Below are 17,742 nucleotides of genomic sequence, written 5' to 3'. Positions count from 1 at the left end.
TTACACACACACGCACAGGCACACACACGCAGGCGAGCACGTGGATGTACTCCCTTACACACACGCACAGGCACACACACGCAGGCGAGCACGTGGATGTACTCCCTTACACACACGCACAGGCACACACACGCAGGCGAGCACGTGGATGTACTCCCTTACACACACGCACAGGCACACACACGCAGGCGAGCACGTGGACGTACTCCCTTACACACACGCAGGAACGCATATGGATGTACACCCACAGACATCAGAACGGGCACACACATTTCACACACACACTTCACACACAGGCATGCAAACACACGCTGACTCACACACACACACACACACACACTGTTGAGGAGAGAGTTTTACCAAGTTCAGCAGAGGAAGACGGAGCAAGAGGTGGAGGGGGGAAAATCATTAGACAGCCTGCTCAGAGTTGGAGGCCGGACATCAGTGACCAGCGCAGCGAGGAGAGGGAAGAGGAGGGGAATGGAGAGAATAGTAATCAGGAGACTGACTGTCAGGGCCTGGGCCACCAGCCCAGCAAATTGGAAAACATTTTAATGGTTTTCTGACCGCTGTGCCCTGACTCCCTACCCTCCTGACTTTATCACAAACACACTGTTCATGCTTACAGCCAGGGAACTGACACCTACACACAGGGGAATACACGCAGACACACACACACACACACAAGTTGATCACACACACACTTTTTTGCAGCGAGGGAACACACACACACACACACCACCAAAATATAAAGCTCCGGTTCCGGCATGTCAGCTCGTCGTTTTCAAGTGTTCTCTAATGAGAAAGAGACAGGAGAAAGGAGAACGTTATCACAGTTCCCCTCAGATGAGCTGCAGTCTTAGGGAATACACTGTAGGAATGTACATTTCCTCAAACAGAGGCCTGCGTTTAGAAACGTCCCGCTATCATAAATATTTGAAGTGTTAAACATAACTAGTAAAAGTGAACACAGAGTAGCCTACTCCAGGAAATGTTTTGTTTGCTGAATTCTGAGTTCCTCCCTGTCCAGACTGATTCCATTTAACCGTTCCACTGTAGCTAACTGAGGCTCTGTCCTAAATGGCGCACTATTCCTGATATAGTGCACTGCTTTTGAACCAGAGCCCAGGCCCTGGTCAAGAGTAGTGCGCTAAATAGGGAATAAGGGGCCATTTGGGATACATACAGAATGTGTCTCCCCTCAGGATATGGAGGAGACGCTGGAGCAGGCCAGGGAGATGAACATGTTCTGTCACTTCGCCTCGGGGGTGGGGGAGCCCCGGTACATGGCTGTCCAGTCCTGGAGCTCCCTCAACAAGACACTACTGGAGGTCCTGGACAGCTATAACGAAGTCAACGCTGTCCTCAACCTGGTTCTGTTTGAAGACGCTATGGCTCACATGTAGGAAGGAGAAACCTCTATTTGGCTTTTTAATGTACTTATTATAGATCCATTATAAGTCCCTCTTTTTGCTATGTCACTAATAAAAAATAAATGAACTGAGAAACACTTTTAATGACGTATCATCAGTAAATAATGGCGATAGGCTCTTAAAACCTCTGCTTTTGTCCCTCTCTCTCTTTCCCCTCTATCTCTTTATTCCCCTCCCTCTCTCTCTCCCCCCTCCTGTAGTTGCCGTATCAACCGTATCCTGGAGTCTCCACGTGGTAACGCTCTTTTGGTCGGCGTAGGCGGCAGCGGCAAGCAGAGCCTCACTCGATTGGCTGCCTTCATCTCCAACCTGGAAGTGTTCCAAATTACCCTCAGGAAAGGCTACGGCATCCCTGACCTCAAGGTACACGCACGCACGCACACCCGCACCTGCATGCACTGACCGAGACTATTACATATTGCATGACTTAAACTACAAATGTTCCCCATTCTGTTCTACTGGGAACTTATGTCTAGCAGCTGACCAGCTAAATGCTCCCTCTCTCTCTCTCTCCCTTCTCCACTCCCACCCTCCTTCCCTCCACACCTCTCTCTCTCTCTCTCTCTCTCTCTCTCTCTCTCTCTCTCTCTCTCTCTCTCTCTCTCTCTCTCTCTCTCTCTTTCTCCCGTCACCCCCATCAGACTGACCTGGCGTCCCTCTACATCAAAGCTGGCGTGAAGAATGTTGGCACGGTGCTGCTAATGACTGATGCCCAGGTGGCAGATGAGAAGTTCCTCGTTCTGGTCAACGATCTTTTGGCATCGGGTACGAATGGGACGGGGACATTGGGGAAGGGGGTTGGCATTGGGGTTGGCTGGGACATTGGGGAGGAGGGTTGGCATTGGGGTTGGCTGGGACATTGGGGAGGGAGGTTGGCATTGGGGTTGGCTGGGACATTGGGAAAGAAGGCTATGTGTCACTCTGTTGGCATTAGGTAAGGCAGGGGAAGCCAGAGCCATATACAAAGAGCTCCAATATACTGTATCTGGCCTTGCCAATAGATGCCCATGTAGATGAATGAGAGGAGAATTCTCTATTTCACAAAGAAGAACAGCCAGTTACCATGGCTTTGTGTGAGTGTGCTGAAACACTGCTACTGCATCACTGTTAGAGGTGATGCCAAACGCAAATGTCCACCTCCGGGTAGGCAAACAAGGCAGTTCTAAACTACAATTCTATTCCATTATTCAGATGGATGAGGAGGAGACATGGAAGTAAAAACCTAAAGAAACAGGATTTCTTTCTCCTCTCTGTCTTCCTGTGAGTCTGAGTTGCAGTACTGTAATAGTAATGCTCAGAGCTTCACCGTAAATCAGTGATGTGAGTCATCCAGTCACTAGGACCCTCGCCTGTCACTACCTCCTGTTTACACCCCTTCAGTGTTAGAGGAAACAGTGCCACTGTTCGCCCCAGCACATTCTGTTATTGTTTTGTTGATAAAGCATCCAGCATGGTAAAAAGACATTTGCAGGACCTATTCTGCTCTTCTATCCTGCATGAAGTGATGTGAAATTATACAAGGGGAAAAAACAGTGTTCGTTGTTTGAAGTAACTTCTTTGTTGTTGTAATATCGCAGGTTTATCCTCATCTGAATGTTCCATTGTAGATGAGCTCCCTATTGGTTTAGATCTGAATGTTCTATTGTAGATGAGCTCCCTATTGGTTTAGATCTGAATGTTCCATTGTAGATGAGCTCCCTATTGGTTTAGATCTGAATGTTCTATTGTAGATGAGCTCCCTATTGGTTTAGATCTGAATGTTCATTGTAGATGAGCTCCCTATTGGTTTAGATGAATGCTGAGCCCTATTGGTTTAGACCTGAATGTTCTATTGTAGATGAGCTCCTATTGGTTTAGATCTGAATGTTATATTGTAGAAGAGCTCCCTATTGGTTTAGACCTGAATGTTATATTGTAGATGAGCTCCCTATTGGTTTAGACCTGAATGTTATATTGTAGATGAGCTCCCTATTGGTTTAGACCTGAATGTTCTATTGTAGATGAGATCCCTATTGGTTTAGATCTGAATGTTCTATTGTAGATGAGCTCCCTATTGGTTTAGATCTGAATGTTCCATTGTAGATGAGCTCCCTATTGGTTTAGATCTGAATGTTATATTGTAGATGAGCTCCCTATTGGTTTAGATCTGAATGTTCCATTGTAGATGAGCTCCCTATTGGTTTAGATCTGAATGTTCTATTGTAGATGAGCTCCCTATTGGTTTAGATCTGAATGTTCCATTGTAGATGAGCTCCCTATTGGTTTAGATCTGAATGTTCTATTGTAGATGAGCTCCCTATTGGTTTAGACCTGAATGTTCTATTGTAGATGAGCTCCCTATTGGTTTAGATCTGAATGTTATATTGTAGAAGAGCTCCCTATTGGTTTAGACCTGAATGTTATATTGTAGATGAGCTCCCTATTGGTTTAGACCTGAATGTTCTATTGTAGATGAGCTCCCTATTGGTTTAGATCTGAATGTTATATTGTAGATGAGCTCCCTATTGGTTTAGACCTGAATGTTATATTGTAGATGAGCTCCCTATTGGTTTAGATCTGAATGTTCTATTGTAGAAGAGCTCCCTATTGGTTTAGATCTGAATGTTCTATTGTAGATTAGCTCCCTATTGGTTTAGATCTGAATGTTCTATTGTGGGTGAGCACCCTATTGGTTTAGACCTGAATGTTATATGATCGGTGAGATCCCCATTGGTTTAGATACTTCAACAACATGTTGGAGTGTTCCAATATATGACCCTATATGTGGGATGCACAGGTAGCATCTATGGCACTTGCGCTTAGAAATGTACATTTCTACGTAGTCGAATTGTGACAGGTTAGTAATGGTCTGGAACAGAAACCTGCATACACAGTAGCCCCCCCAGGACTGTACGTTACCCACCATGTCTCTGTGTGATGTGAATGTTCTATCCCAGGTGAGATTCCTGACCTGTTCCCAGATGACGAGGTTGAGAACATCATCGGGAGCGTCAGGAACGAGGTGCGAGGACTTGGAATGATGGACACCCGGGAAAACTGCTGGAAGTTCTTCATCGATCGAGTCCGCAAGCAGCTCAAGGTGACAAACTGTCTTGCTAAGGGACATGGAGCGTTTCTTTGAATTTCATACCTCTCTCGGGTGTAAGAAGTTGAGAAACATGAATAATAATAATTCAAATGAAACTGGTCTAGAAGTGGTTGTAAACAGGTTTCTGTAACCAGCTTTGCCTTCTGAGTTGTTACCACTTCCTGTATCAGACCATAGAGATTATACTATTCAGAGGTTCATGACATTTTTCAGATACATTTTTTGTTAGTAAGGTCTAGTCTTATTATATTGCTGTGAGAGCTGTAGTTTGGGTATGAACTGTAGGCCAGCATTTCTCTCTGTGTGACTACAGTCCTGATGAGATCGTGCCACCACTATACCCTGTTGTCTGAGGGAAAGTGTCAGGCCAGGGGTTAGCAGTATTATTATTATGATGAGGTTTGGAGCAGAATAAATGAGGGTAGTAGAGTCCCATGGGTCGGTGTTTAGAGAGGCTGGATCACACACATATACACAAACACACACACACACACAAGTACAAAGGTGGACACACATACACGCACATAAACACATACAGCTGGATTCCTCATCCCTGTGCTAGGTAGGTGGCTGTGTGTTTCTCCCCTGGGGGCAGTGGGCTGACGTGTGTGTGTGTGTGTGTGTGTGGTGTGTGTGTGTGTGTGTAGGTGGCCCTGTGCTTTTCTCCGGTGGGCAGTAAGTTGCGGGTGCGTAGCAGGAAGTTTCCAGCTGTGGTTAACTGTACAGCCATCGACTGGTTCCATGAGTGGCCACAGGAGGCGCTGGAGTCTGTCAGCCTCAAGTTCCTACAAGAGGTCGACAACATTGAGGTGAGATCTCTCCTTCTCTCTCTTTTTCTCTCACACTTTTCTTTCCCACTCTCTCTCTCATTCTCTCTCTCTCTCTGTTTCTCTCTTTCTCTCACACACTTTTCTTTCTCTCTCATTCTCTCTCCCTCTCTTTCGTAATCGTCATCCACAATAAAACCTCTAACACTCTGTACCTCTGTTGTCCTCCCAGCCGGAGCTGAAGGAGTCAGTGAGTAAGTTCATGGCCTACGTCCACGTCAGTGTGAACCACACCTCCAAGGAGTACCTGTCCAATGAGAGGCGCTATAACTACACCACGCCCAAGTCCTTCCTGGAGCAGATCAAGCTGTACCAAAGCCTGCTGGCCAATAAGAGCAGAGATCTCACCATGAAGATGGAACGCCTGGAGAACGGCCTACAGAAACTCAACAGCACCTCCGCTCAGGTCAGACCTTATCTTACTTTATTCTATCTTAACCTACAGTACCAGCCTCTTCCTCACCTTAACCACCAAGATGGAGAGGCTGAAGAATGGCCTGTAGAAACTCAACAGCTCCTCTGCTCAGGAGATTTTTAAGCCTTGAGACAATTGAGACATGGATTGTGCATATGTGCCATACAGAGGGTGAATGTGCAAGACAAAAGATTTAAGTGCCCTTGAACGGGGTATGGTAGTAGGTGCCAGGCACACCGGTTTGAGTGTGTCAAGAACTGCAATGCTGCTGGGTTTTTCAGCTCAACAGTTTCCCGTGTGTATCAAGAATAGCCCACCACCCAAAGGACATCCAGACAACTTGACACAACTGTGAGAGATATTGGAGTCAGCATAGGCCAGCATCCCTGTGGAACGCTTTTGACACCTTGTAGAGTCATCAACAAATTGAGGCTTTCCTGAGGGCAAATGGGGGTGCAACTCAATATTAGGTTAGGTGTTCCTAATGTTTTGTACACTCAGTGTATGTTCCCTGATTCAACACTTGAAGGGACATGAACACATCAGCAAGTCCCACACGCAGAAAAGTCTAATTATAGTGTTGGTGACACACACACCCTCCAAAGTTACTAGCATTAATGCATTACAATGTGTCACCAACCCCCTATAGGAATACCCAGCAGGTCACATACATACATTACAGCACATACTTACCCTGTAATTGTGTTGACTGTTCATTACAGTTACACCCCCTGACCCCTTTTACAACAGGCTTCATTAATGGTCGTTCTATATGTGTTCACGTCCCTATGACAAGCCTCTTGCAATAAATGTACTTGTTTTGTAACATCAACACTTAATTCAGAAAGTCAGAGGTTGGCTGTCTGGTAAACAACAATAAACAAGGTTGCAGGGGTTAAAGCGGGGAGATGAGGCTGAAAATGACTCATCGGCTCCCCAGAGAACATATTAAAGGGATTCCTGTGGGCTGTATTCAGCTCCTCTGGTCTGGATTTTGGTCTGTTTTTTTGCGGCAGCCATCTTGGATGATGAGTGTTAATAGTGTTTTAATGAGAGGAGAGAGAGTGGGTTGGAGCTGAGATGCGCTGATACCACAGGATGTATCTGGGAGCGGATCAGGGGAGCTGAGTTCTTGCGCTGCACACACATGCACGTGTGTGTGTGTGTGTGTGTGTGTGTGTGTGTGTGGCTCCTAGACTTGCCTCTATCAGTGTAGAGTTGCGTGGGCGAACAGTGCTCTTATACTCTTTATAATGAACCTACACACACAAACACACACACACACACCCACACACACACGCACACACACACACACACCTCCTCCTCTTCTTTTGTCTCTCTGACACTAATCGCTGTGGGAGGCTAATGTCTCATCTCCAGTCGTGTAAATGTGAGGGTTCTAACCTCCAATCTACCCTCATCCACAGATCCCTGACAGGGAGCCAGATAAAGGAAAAATAGGAGGTTATATATAAAAATGATTTAAAGGCCCAATGCAGCCGTTTTTATATATCAATATCAAATACTTTCTAGGTAACAATTAAGTTGTAGATTGTATTTTCAACCAGCAACTATCCAATTTTTTCACACTTGTACAGTGTTAGTGTCATTAGCTGTTGTAAAATATTATTGAAAACATAGGAAAAACTTCATTTCAACTGCACTGGGCCTTTAATGATTAAGGGAAAATAGTTCTGCTTCTTCAACCACATTTCTCTGTTCTGATAACATGATCTGATGAGTTCTAGTGTATCGGTCCCAGACTCCCAGTCTGATGAACTGGTTATGGTGCTGTAGGGGAAAATACCTGCTCTCCTGTAAATTAGATCTTGGAAATAACTTTAGGTTTGTTTAGATCCACCTGGACAGAATTTCATCTTCCATAGAGGGAGGGTGGTAAGGCAGTTATACGGATTTTAATTGATAAAGACAATGCACCCTGTCTAGAAGCTAGGGCATTATGTGTGGGTGTTAGATAGCCCCATACACAGTGGTACGTGTTTACATGTATATAGAGAGCTGTCCAGATGTAGAGCGATTTCACTGTTTATCTCACAGCCACGTCTCACAACAATTAGCTATCGCTCTCTCGCAATCCATCTCTTTCTCTCCCTCTCTCTCCCTCTCTCTCTCTCCCTCTCTCCTCTCTCTCTCTCTCTCTCTCTCTCTCTCTCTCATTCCCTCCATCTCCCCCTCCCACCCATCACTCTGATGGCTCACTCGGTGCTCGTCAGGTTCTGTCTGGGTTGATTTCATCAGGACCCAACAGAGACATCTTCTACACAACACCCTCAGCACTCTCACGTCATGTTTAGTTAATTATCTCGAAGAACAACAAATATCACTCTGTTTTATTTCCCCTGTGCAACATTTTGACGAAGTCAGATGGTAATATAGAAACATGCATGGATTCTGTGGAAATTGTGTGTGTTTCAGGTTTTCATTTGTGTGTGGTGTGTGTGGCATGAGTGGGTGTGTGTGGCATGAGTGTGTGTTTGTACCTGCATGTGTGTGTGTGTGTGTGTGTGTGTGTGTGTGTGTGTGTGTGTGTGTGTGTCTGTGTGTGTCTGATTACAGTTCTAGCGCTTAACGCTATTAAATTATCCAGTAGATACAGTTGAAGGCTGAAGTTTACATACACTTAGGTTGGAGTCATTAAAACTTGTTTTTCAACCAATCTACACATTTCTTGTTAACAAACTATAGTTTTGCCAAGTCTGTTAGGACATCTACTTTGTGCCTGACACAAGTAATTTTTCCAACAATTGTTTACAGACATATTATTTCACTTATAATTCACTGTGTCACAATTCCAGTGGGTCAGAAGTTTACATACGCTAAGTTTACTGTGCCTTTAAACAGCTTGAAAAATTCCAGAAAATGATGGCATGGCTTTAGAAGCTTCTGATAGGCTAATTGACATCATTTGAGTCAATTGGAGGTGTACCTGTGGATATATTTCAAGGCCTACCTCGAACTCAGTGCCTCTTTTGCTTGACATCATGGGAAAATCAAAAGAAATCAGCCAAGACCTCAAAAATTGTAGACCTCCACAAGTCTGGTTCATCATTGGGAGCAATTTCCAAACGCCTGAAGGTTTTTATTTTTTATTTTTTTATTTCACCTTTATTTATCCAGGCAGGCTAGTTGAGAACAAGTTCTCATTTGCAACTGCGACCTGGCCAAGATAAAGCAAAGCAGTTCAACACATACAACAACAGAGTTACACATGGAATAAACAAACATACAGTCAAAAAAAATAAAAAATACCGCATTCATCTGTACAAACAATATAAACACCATGGGATCACGCAGCCGTCATACTGCTCAGGAAGGAGACACATTCTGTCTCCTAGAGATGAACATACTTTGGTGCGAAAAGTGCAAATCAATCCCAGAACAACAGCAAAGGACCTTGTGAAGATGCTGGAGGAAACCGGTACAAAAGTATCTATATCCACAGTAAAACGTGTCCAATATCGACATGACCTGAAAGGCCGTTCAACAAGGAAGAAGCCACTGCACCAAAACCGCCATAAAAAAGCCAGTTTGAAACTGCACATGGGGACAAAGATCGTACTCTATGGAGAAATGTCCTCTGGTCTGATGAAACAAAAATATAACTGTTTGGCCATAAAGACCATCGTTATGTTTGGAGGAAAAAGGGGAAGATTTGCAAGGCGAAGAACACCATCTCAACCGTGAAGCACGGGGGTGGCAGCATCATGTTGTGGGGGTGCTTTGCTGCAGGAGGGACAGGTGCACTTAAAAAATAGATGGCATCGTGAGGGAGGAAAATTATATGGATATATTTAAGCAACATCTCAAGACATCTGTCAGGAAGTTAAAGCTTGGTCACAAATGGGTCTTCCAAATGGACAATGACCCCAAGCATACTTCCAAAGTTGTGGCAAAAAGGCTTAATAGGGACAACAAAGTCAAGGTCTTGGAGTGGCCGTCACAAAGCCCTGACCCTAATCCCAGAGAAAATTTGTGGTCAGAACTGAAAAAGCGTGTGCGAGCAAGAAGGCCTTCAAACCTGACTCAGTTACACCAGCTCTGTCAGGAGGAATGGGCCACAATTCACCCAACTTATTGTGGGAAGCTTGTGGAAGGTGTCCGTTTGACCCAAGTTAAACAATTCAAAGGCAATGCTACCGAATACTAATTGAGTGTATGTAAACTTCTGACCCACTGGGAATGTGATGAAAGAAATAAAATCTAAAATAAATAATTCTCTCTGCTATTATTCTGACATGTCGCATTCTTAAAATAAAGTGGTGATCCTAAGTGACCTAAAACAGGAAATTTTTTACAAGGATTAAATGTCAGGAATTGTGAAAAACTGAGTTTAAATGTATTTGGCTAAAGTGTATATAAACTTCCGACTTCAACTGTATACACTACCGTTCAAACGTTTGGGGTCACTTAGAAATGTTCTTGATTTTGAAAGAAAAGCACATTTTTTGTCCATTAAAATAACATCAAATTGATCAAAAATACAGTGTAGACATTGTTAATGTTGTAAATGACTATTGTAGCTGGAAACGGCAGATTTTTTATGGAATATCTACATAGGCATACAGAGGCCCATTATCAGCAACCACCACTCCTGTGTTCCAATGGCACGTTGTGTTAGCTAATCCAAGTTTATAATTTTTAAAAGGCTAATTGATCATTAGAAAACCCTTTTGCAATTATGTTAGCACAGCTGAAACTGTTGTCCTGATTAAAGAAGCAAGAAAACTAGCCTTCTTTAGGCCAGCAGCACGGCCAGGTGGACTGGGGACAGCAAGGAGTCATCAGGCCAGGTAGTCCTGAGGCATGGTCCTAGAGCTCAGGTCCTCCGAGAGAGAGAATGAAAGAAAGAAAGAAAGAAAGAAAGAAAGGGAGAAAAAGAGAAAGAAAGAGAGAGAGAGAATTAGAGAGAGATATTTAGAAACTAAAATTCACACAGGACACCGGATAAGACAGGAGAAATACTCCAGATATAACAGACTGACCATAGCCCCCCAACACATAAACTACTGCAGCATAAATACTGGAGGCTGAGACAGGAGGGGTCGGGAGACACTATTGCCCCATCCGACGATACCCTCGGACAGGGACAACCAGGTAGGATATAACCCAAAGTACAGCCCCCTATACCACTAGAGGGATATTTTCAACCACCAACTTACCATCCTGAGACAAGGCCGAGTATAGCCCACAAAGATCTCTGCCACGGCACAACTCAAGGGGGGGTGACAACCCGGACAGGAAGATCACGTCAGTGACTCAACCCACTCAAGTGACGTACCCCTCCTAGGGAAGGCATGGAAGAGCACCAGTAACTCAGCCCCTGTAATAGGGTTAGAGGCAAGGAATCCCAGTGGAGAGAGGGGAACCGGCCAGGCAGAGACAGCAAGGGTGGTTCGTTGCTCCAGTGCCTTTCCGTTCACCTTCACACTCCTGGGCAAGACTACACTCAATCATATGACCTACTGAAGAGATGAGTCTTGAATAAAGATTAAGGTTGAGACTGAGTCTGTGTCTCTCACATGGGTAGGCAGGACATTCCATAAAAATTGAGCTCTATAGGAGAAAGCCCTGCCTCCAGCTGTTTGCTTAGAAATTCTAGGGACAATTAGGAGGCCTGCTTCTTGTGACCATAGCGTACGTGTAGGTATGTACGGCAGGACCAAATCAGAAAGATAGGTAGGAACAGGCCCATGTAATGCTTTGTAGGTTAGCAGTAAAACCTTCAAATCAGCCCTTGCCTTAACAGGAAGCCAGTGTAGAGAGGCTGATCAATTTGATGTTATTTTTAATGGACAATTTTTTAAATTTTCTTTCAAAAACAAAGCGACCCCAAACTTTTGAATGGTAGTGTACATGTTATCTCTCCATTTGTGTCCCCTTTTTGTCCATTTCCCTGCTTTGAGAAAATCTGATTTTTTTTATGCAATAGATCAATATTATATGTATGATAGAATGATGTCTGTTCTGAGGGTTGGGTCTTAAAAATGTTTGGTCCTGTAAAAACACACATCAGAGATTCTATTCGTCGATAACAGATTCATATTGTGTGTGTAATATATGTGTTGATTTCTGCTTATAATACGTTATCATCGTGACAAAAATGATCAACCATACAGCCTCCCTGTCATCACAGATCTCATATAAGGCATGTGACACTGCTCTCCACCGGTCACTATTACAGGTAGAAGAATCAACCAAACCTCAACCATGACCTGCCCTCTCCTATTCTCTCCTGTGATAGGTGGACGACCTGAAGGCCAAGCTGGCCGCCCAGGAGGTGGAGCTCAAGCAGAAGAACGAAGATGCTGATAGGCTGATCCAGGTAGTCGGTGTGGAAACAGAGAAGGTGGGTGTGGCACTGTAAAACATTGTTGGTGGTGGGTGGGTCGAGTTCCCCTCATCATTCCCTAAACAATGTATTGTAAAGTGCTTTTAGCATCTGGATAATTGCAATCCACATTTTCTAAAGCATTATTGTGAATCACTTTGAGACTTTGTGAGAAGCATTGCTGCGTACTACGTCCTTTTTCTTTGATCTGTGACCAGGTGTCTAAGGAGAAGACTGTGGCGGATGAGGAGGAAGAGAAGGTGGCGGCCATAGCGGTGGTGGTCACAGGGAAACAGAGAGACTCTGAGAAGGATCTGGCCAGGGCTGAACCAGCCCTCATAGCAGCACAGGAGGCTCTTAACACTCTCAATAAGGTGCACACACAAACACACAAACACACACACACACACAAACACACACACACACACAAACACACACACACAAACACACACACAAACACACACACAAACACACTCACAAACACACACAAACACACACACAAACACACACACAAACACACTCACAAACACACACACAAACACACACAAACACACACACAAACACACACACAAACACACACACAAACACACACACAAACACACACACAAACACACACACAAACACACACACAAACACACACACAAACACACACACAAACACACACACAAACACACACACACAAACACACACACAAACACACACACAAACACACACACAAACACACACACAAAAACACACAAACACAAAAACACACACGCACACAAAAACACACACACACAAGAGCACACAAACAAACACACACAAACACACACACACACAAACACACACACAAACACACACACAAACAACACACACACAAACACACACACAAACACACACACAAACACACACACAAACACACACACACACACACACACACACACAAACACACACAAACACACACACACACAAACACACAAACACACTCACAGTTTGATACCTTATGGGTTTCATTTCCAGTATATCAGATTTGATATGGAATTATGGTATTTTCCACAAAATAATGTGCTAAAATATTCACGGCTCAATGTCCGGCGGTTTCTTACTATCTAGCCCTATAGCCGTTCTCTGTTGGTTTTATAGGCGAGAGCTGTGGGATTCACTAAGCACCTGAGTGGTTTAAGGTGTTCTGTGTTCACCCAACCAGAACTGACATCTCTTTTCCGGCTAGGCTACCCTCTCTAAAGACTCCAATTAGTATTCCCTGTTGTTTTCTTCTTCTTCTTCTTTTTCTTCTTCTTCTTTTTCTTCTTCTTCTTTTTCTTTTTCTTTTTCTTCTTCTTCTTTTTCTTCTTCTTCTTCTTCTTTTTCTTCTTCTTCTTCTTCTTCTTCTTCTTCTTCTTCTTCTTCTTCTTCTTTTTCTTCTTCTTCTTCTTCTTCTTTTCTTCTTCTTCTTCTTCTTTTTCTTCTTCTTCTTCTTCTTTTCTTCTTCTTCTTCTTCTTCTTCTTCTTCTTCTTCTTCTCAAAGTCAGCAAACTGTTCCGATTTTTATAAACCTACTTTTTTTCTAGAATTGAATTTTCTAGAACTGAACTGCTGATTAATTGCTGATAACTACTTTATTGAAAAGTGTATTTACTGTGATACAGTATGTTGGTTGTCGCCCCTATCTTAAGATGAATGCACTAACTGTAAGTCACTCTGGATAAGAGCATCTGCTAAATGACTAAAATATCATATAAATGTAACTGTAGTCCTTTGAATGAAATCTAGTTTTTCATATTTTTTTATTCATCCTTCCCTTGCACTGAATAACCTGGCAGAGTGGAAGTCCTTCAAGTGCATTCCAGTTTTTAATCTCTGTCATTGTCTCTATCCCTCCTTCTCATTTTTCATAATAGCCTGGTCAAGCTGATGCCCTCCAAATGCAATTTCAATCCATTCTTCCTTCCCTCCATCTCTCCCTCCAGAACAACCTGACTGAGCTGAAGTCGTTTGGTTCTCCTGTGGTGGCTGTGACCAACGTGACCGCTGCAGTCATGGTTCTGATGGCACCGGGTGGTCGGGTTCCTAAGGACCGTAGTTGGAAGGCTGCCAAGGTGATGATGGCCAAAGTAGATGCGTTCCTGGACTCCCTGGTCCATTTCAACAAGCAGAACATCCCAGAGCCCTGCCTCAAGGCCATACAGCCCTATCTACAGGTAGAGTACAGTCTTACCTATTGGTAGAGTACAGTCATACAGCCATACCTACTGGTAGAGTACATTAATGCTGCTTTACCTACTGGTACAGTCATACAGCCTTACCTACCGGTACAGCCATACAGCCTTACCTACTGGTACAGTCATACAGCCTTCTAGTACTGTCATATAGCCTTAACTACTGGTACAGTCACACAGCCGTACCTACAGTACTGGTACAGTCATACAGCCTTCTAGTACTGTCATATAGCCTTATCTATTGGTACAGTCATACAGCCTTCTAGTACAGTCATACAGTCTTACCCACTGGTAGAGTACAGTCATACAGCCTTACCTACTGGTAGAGTACATTCATACTGCCTTACCTACTGGTAAAGGACAGCCATACAGCCTTGCATACTGGTAGATTACAACCATACAGCTTTACCTACTGGTAGAGTACAGCCATACTTACTGGTAGAGTACAGTCATACAGCCTTACCTACTGGTACAGTGACACAGCCTTACCTACTGGTACAGTCACACAGCCGTACCTACAGTACTGGTACAGTCACACAGCCTTACCTACTGTTACAGTCACACAGCCTTACCCACTGTTACAGTCACACAGCCTTACCAGTCACACAGCCTTACCTACTGGTACAGTCACACTGCCATACCTACTGGTACAGTCACACAGCCTTACCTACTGGTAGAGTACAGTCACACAGCCTTACCTACTAGTAGAGTACAGTCACACAGCCTTACCTACTGGTACAGTCACACAGCCTTACCTACAGTACTGGTACAGTCACACAGCCTTACCTACTGGTACAGTCACACAGCCTTACCTACTGGTACAGTCACACAGCTGTACATACGGTACTGGTACAGTCACACAGCCTTACCTACTGTTACAGTCACACAGCCTTACCCACTGTTACAGTCACACAGCCTTACCAGTCACACAGCCATACCTACTGGTACAGTCACACTGCCATACCTACTGGTACAGTCACACAGCCTTACCTACTGGTACAGTCACACAGCCTTACCTACTGGTACAGTCACACTGCCATACCTACTGGTACAGTCACACAGCTGTACATACGGTACTGGTACAGTCACACAGCCTTACCTACTGTTACAGTCACATAGCCTTACCCACTGTTACAGTCACACAGCCTTACCAGTCACACAGCCTTACCTACTGGTACAGTCACACTGCCATACCTACTGGTACAGTCACACAGCCTTACCTACTGGTACAGTCATGCAGCCTTACCTACTAGTAGAGTACAGTGATACAGCCCTACCTACTAGTAGAATACAGCCATACAGCCTTACCTACTGGTACAGTTGCACTGCCGTACTTACTTGAACAGTCACACAGCTGTACATACGGTACTGGTACAGTCACACTGCCATACCCACTGGTACAGTCATGCAGCCTTACCTACTGGTACAGTCATGCAGCCTTACCTACTGGTACAGTCACACAGCCTTACCTACTGGTACAGTCATACAGCCTTACCTACTGGTACAGTCACACAGCCTTACCTACTGGTACAGTCGCACATCCTTCCCTACTGGTACAGTCATACAGCCTTACCTACTGGTACAGTCACACAGCCTTACCTACTGGTACAGTCACACAGCCTTCCATACTGGTACAGTCACACAGCCTTACCTACTGTTTTACTTTAGGGAATTTGTTTGAGAATAATTCAGTGATGATAGTGTCATATTATTGTGATACTTTATTAAACCGTCTTTTGAGGAAGGTGAGAGTGTTGGATCTGTTAGAGTACCCAAGAACTCAACATGCAAGACCAGTTGTACTTACCAGCTTGCATAACCTCCGACATGATGTCAAGCAGCACATTTTCATTGAACGTGTTAATCGTGTCCCTCCACCCCATGCCAACTCTGCAGGACCCAGAGTTCCAGCCCGACCTAGTGGCCTCTAAGTCCAACGCTGCGGCGGGCCTCTGCTCCTGGGTCCTAAACATCGTCAAGTTCTACCAGGTGTTCTGTGAGGTGGAGCCCAAGAGACAGGCTCTGAGCAAGGCCAACGCTGAGCTGGCTGCAGCCCAGGAAAAACTCACAGTCATCAAGACCAAGATCAACGTGAGTTAACCTAACACTGATCAGGTTGAATCTGATTTAGAAACAGTTCTTAAACTTGGTTTTATAGTCCACTATATCATGGTATCAGAAGTCACATTTTGAAAATGTAATTCATCTAATTACCTAATAATAAATTGTATGTTTCTTTAAGGGAGTATAAAATACATTCTATTCAGAGGCTGTTATAGGCATCAAGAAATACATCTCAAGATGACAATCCCAATAGCTGTAAATAATAGCTGTGAGTCAATGGCCTATTGTGTATTTGACATTCAGACCCTCATCCTTAGCAGCCTCTATGCAGTCCCTCTTTATGAAGTCAGACCATGTAGCAGCCCTGCCGTAGCAGCCGCCTTGCTGTCTGCCAACGTCCAACCCTGAAGGGTTTCTAGTTTAGACTCTAATAAGTTCCAAATCCACTTTTTTTTCCGCCTGTCGTTTGTTCAACTGTCAGCCAAAGCATTTGTGTAGAAAATGGCTTCTGAGCCAGGGGGAATTAGCAATCCTCAGTATCATATAATATGAACCTGTGTGTCTCCACCAATTAATTGTGTTTGTCCTTGTAATAACTGCCTCCGTATGCCTAATAAATCCTCCGTGGAGATTGATCACATTTCAGCAACTTTCAGAAAACTGAAAGTTTTGTTTCATCCGGAGTAGCTTGTCGTCGGGTAACAAGCGTTTAGATCATTTGAAGTTTTATCTGTCAATTTACCAAGCTCTGTCTCTCTCTCTCTCTCTCTCTCTCTCTCTCTCTCTCTCTCTGTGTCTCTCTCTGTCTCTCTCCTGTGTGTGTGTGTGTGTGTGTGTGTGTGTGTGTGTGTGTGTGTGTGTGTGTGTGTGTGTGTGTGTGTGTGTGTGTGTGTGTGTGTGTGTGTGTGTGTGTGTGTGTGAGACAGCACCTTAATGAGAACCTGGCCAAGCTGACAGCCAAGTTTGAGAAAGCCACGGCCGACAAGCTCAAATGCCAGCAGGAGGCTGAGTCCACCGCTCGCACCATCTCTCTTGCCAACCGCCTGGTGAGTTGGCCAGACTCACACACACACACACACTTACCTGGGGGCATACACATCGCCTGCTGATCAGTATTCAGTAAGGAGATGTGTTGTGTTGACAGTGTGAGGGTGGTAATCTCCACTTGATGAGAGACAGGCCAACAAAGGAATAGAAGGATCAGCATTTTCTAAAAGTGTCAAACAACATTGTAATCATTATTGCTAAGTTAAGCTTATTATTTCCAAACCAGCTGTGTTCTATAACTTTATCACACCTCTATTCATTGATGTTATTGTAATTAAGACAGGCTACTGACGGTATACTTTTTTAATGAGTCTACAGCTA

At 44.2% G+C, this 17,742-nt stretch overlaps 1 protein-coding gene across 1 annotated transcript in view; it reads left to right on the top strand.

Moving 5' to 3' along the window:
- Positions 1 to 17,742, top strand: part of dnah9 (dynein, axonemal, heavy chain 9) — a 127,189-nt gene that overhangs the window by 57,116 nt on the left and 52,331 nt on the right. Inside the window, exons 47-57 of the mRNA XM_042306070.1 lie at positions 1,206 to 1,402; positions 1,634 to 1,796; positions 2,075 to 2,198; positions 4,370 to 4,512; positions 5,169 to 5,330; positions 5,521 to 5,754; positions 12,026 to 12,130; positions 12,331 to 12,486; positions 14,062 to 14,292; positions 16,207 to 16,401; positions 17,301 to 17,420. Of these exons, the coding sequence (XP_042162004.1) occupies positions 1,206 to 1,402; positions 1,634 to 1,796; positions 2,075 to 2,198; positions 4,370 to 4,512; positions 5,169 to 5,330; positions 5,521 to 5,754; positions 12,026 to 12,130; positions 12,331 to 12,486; positions 14,062 to 14,292; positions 16,207 to 16,401; positions 17,301 to 17,420 (1,830 nt within the window). The remainder of the gene's footprint in view (positions 1 to 1,205; positions 1,403 to 1,633; positions 1,797 to 2,074; positions 2,199 to 4,369; positions 4,513 to 5,168; positions 5,331 to 5,520; positions 5,755 to 12,025; positions 12,131 to 12,330; positions 12,487 to 14,061; positions 14,293 to 16,206; positions 16,402 to 17,300; positions 17,421 to 17,742) is intronic.

Source organism: Oncorhynchus tshawytscha, linkage group LG25 (assembly GCF_018296145.1).
Source record: "Oncorhynchus tshawytscha isolate Ot180627B linkage group LG25, Otsh_v2.0, whole genome shotgun sequence".
Taxonomy (NCBI): domain Eukaryota; kingdom Metazoa; phylum Chordata; class Actinopteri; order Salmoniformes; family Salmonidae; genus Oncorhynchus; species Oncorhynchus tshawytscha.
The sequence above is the reverse complement of the archived record's forward strand: the minus strand, read 5'-3'. Positions and strand labels throughout refer to the sequence as shown.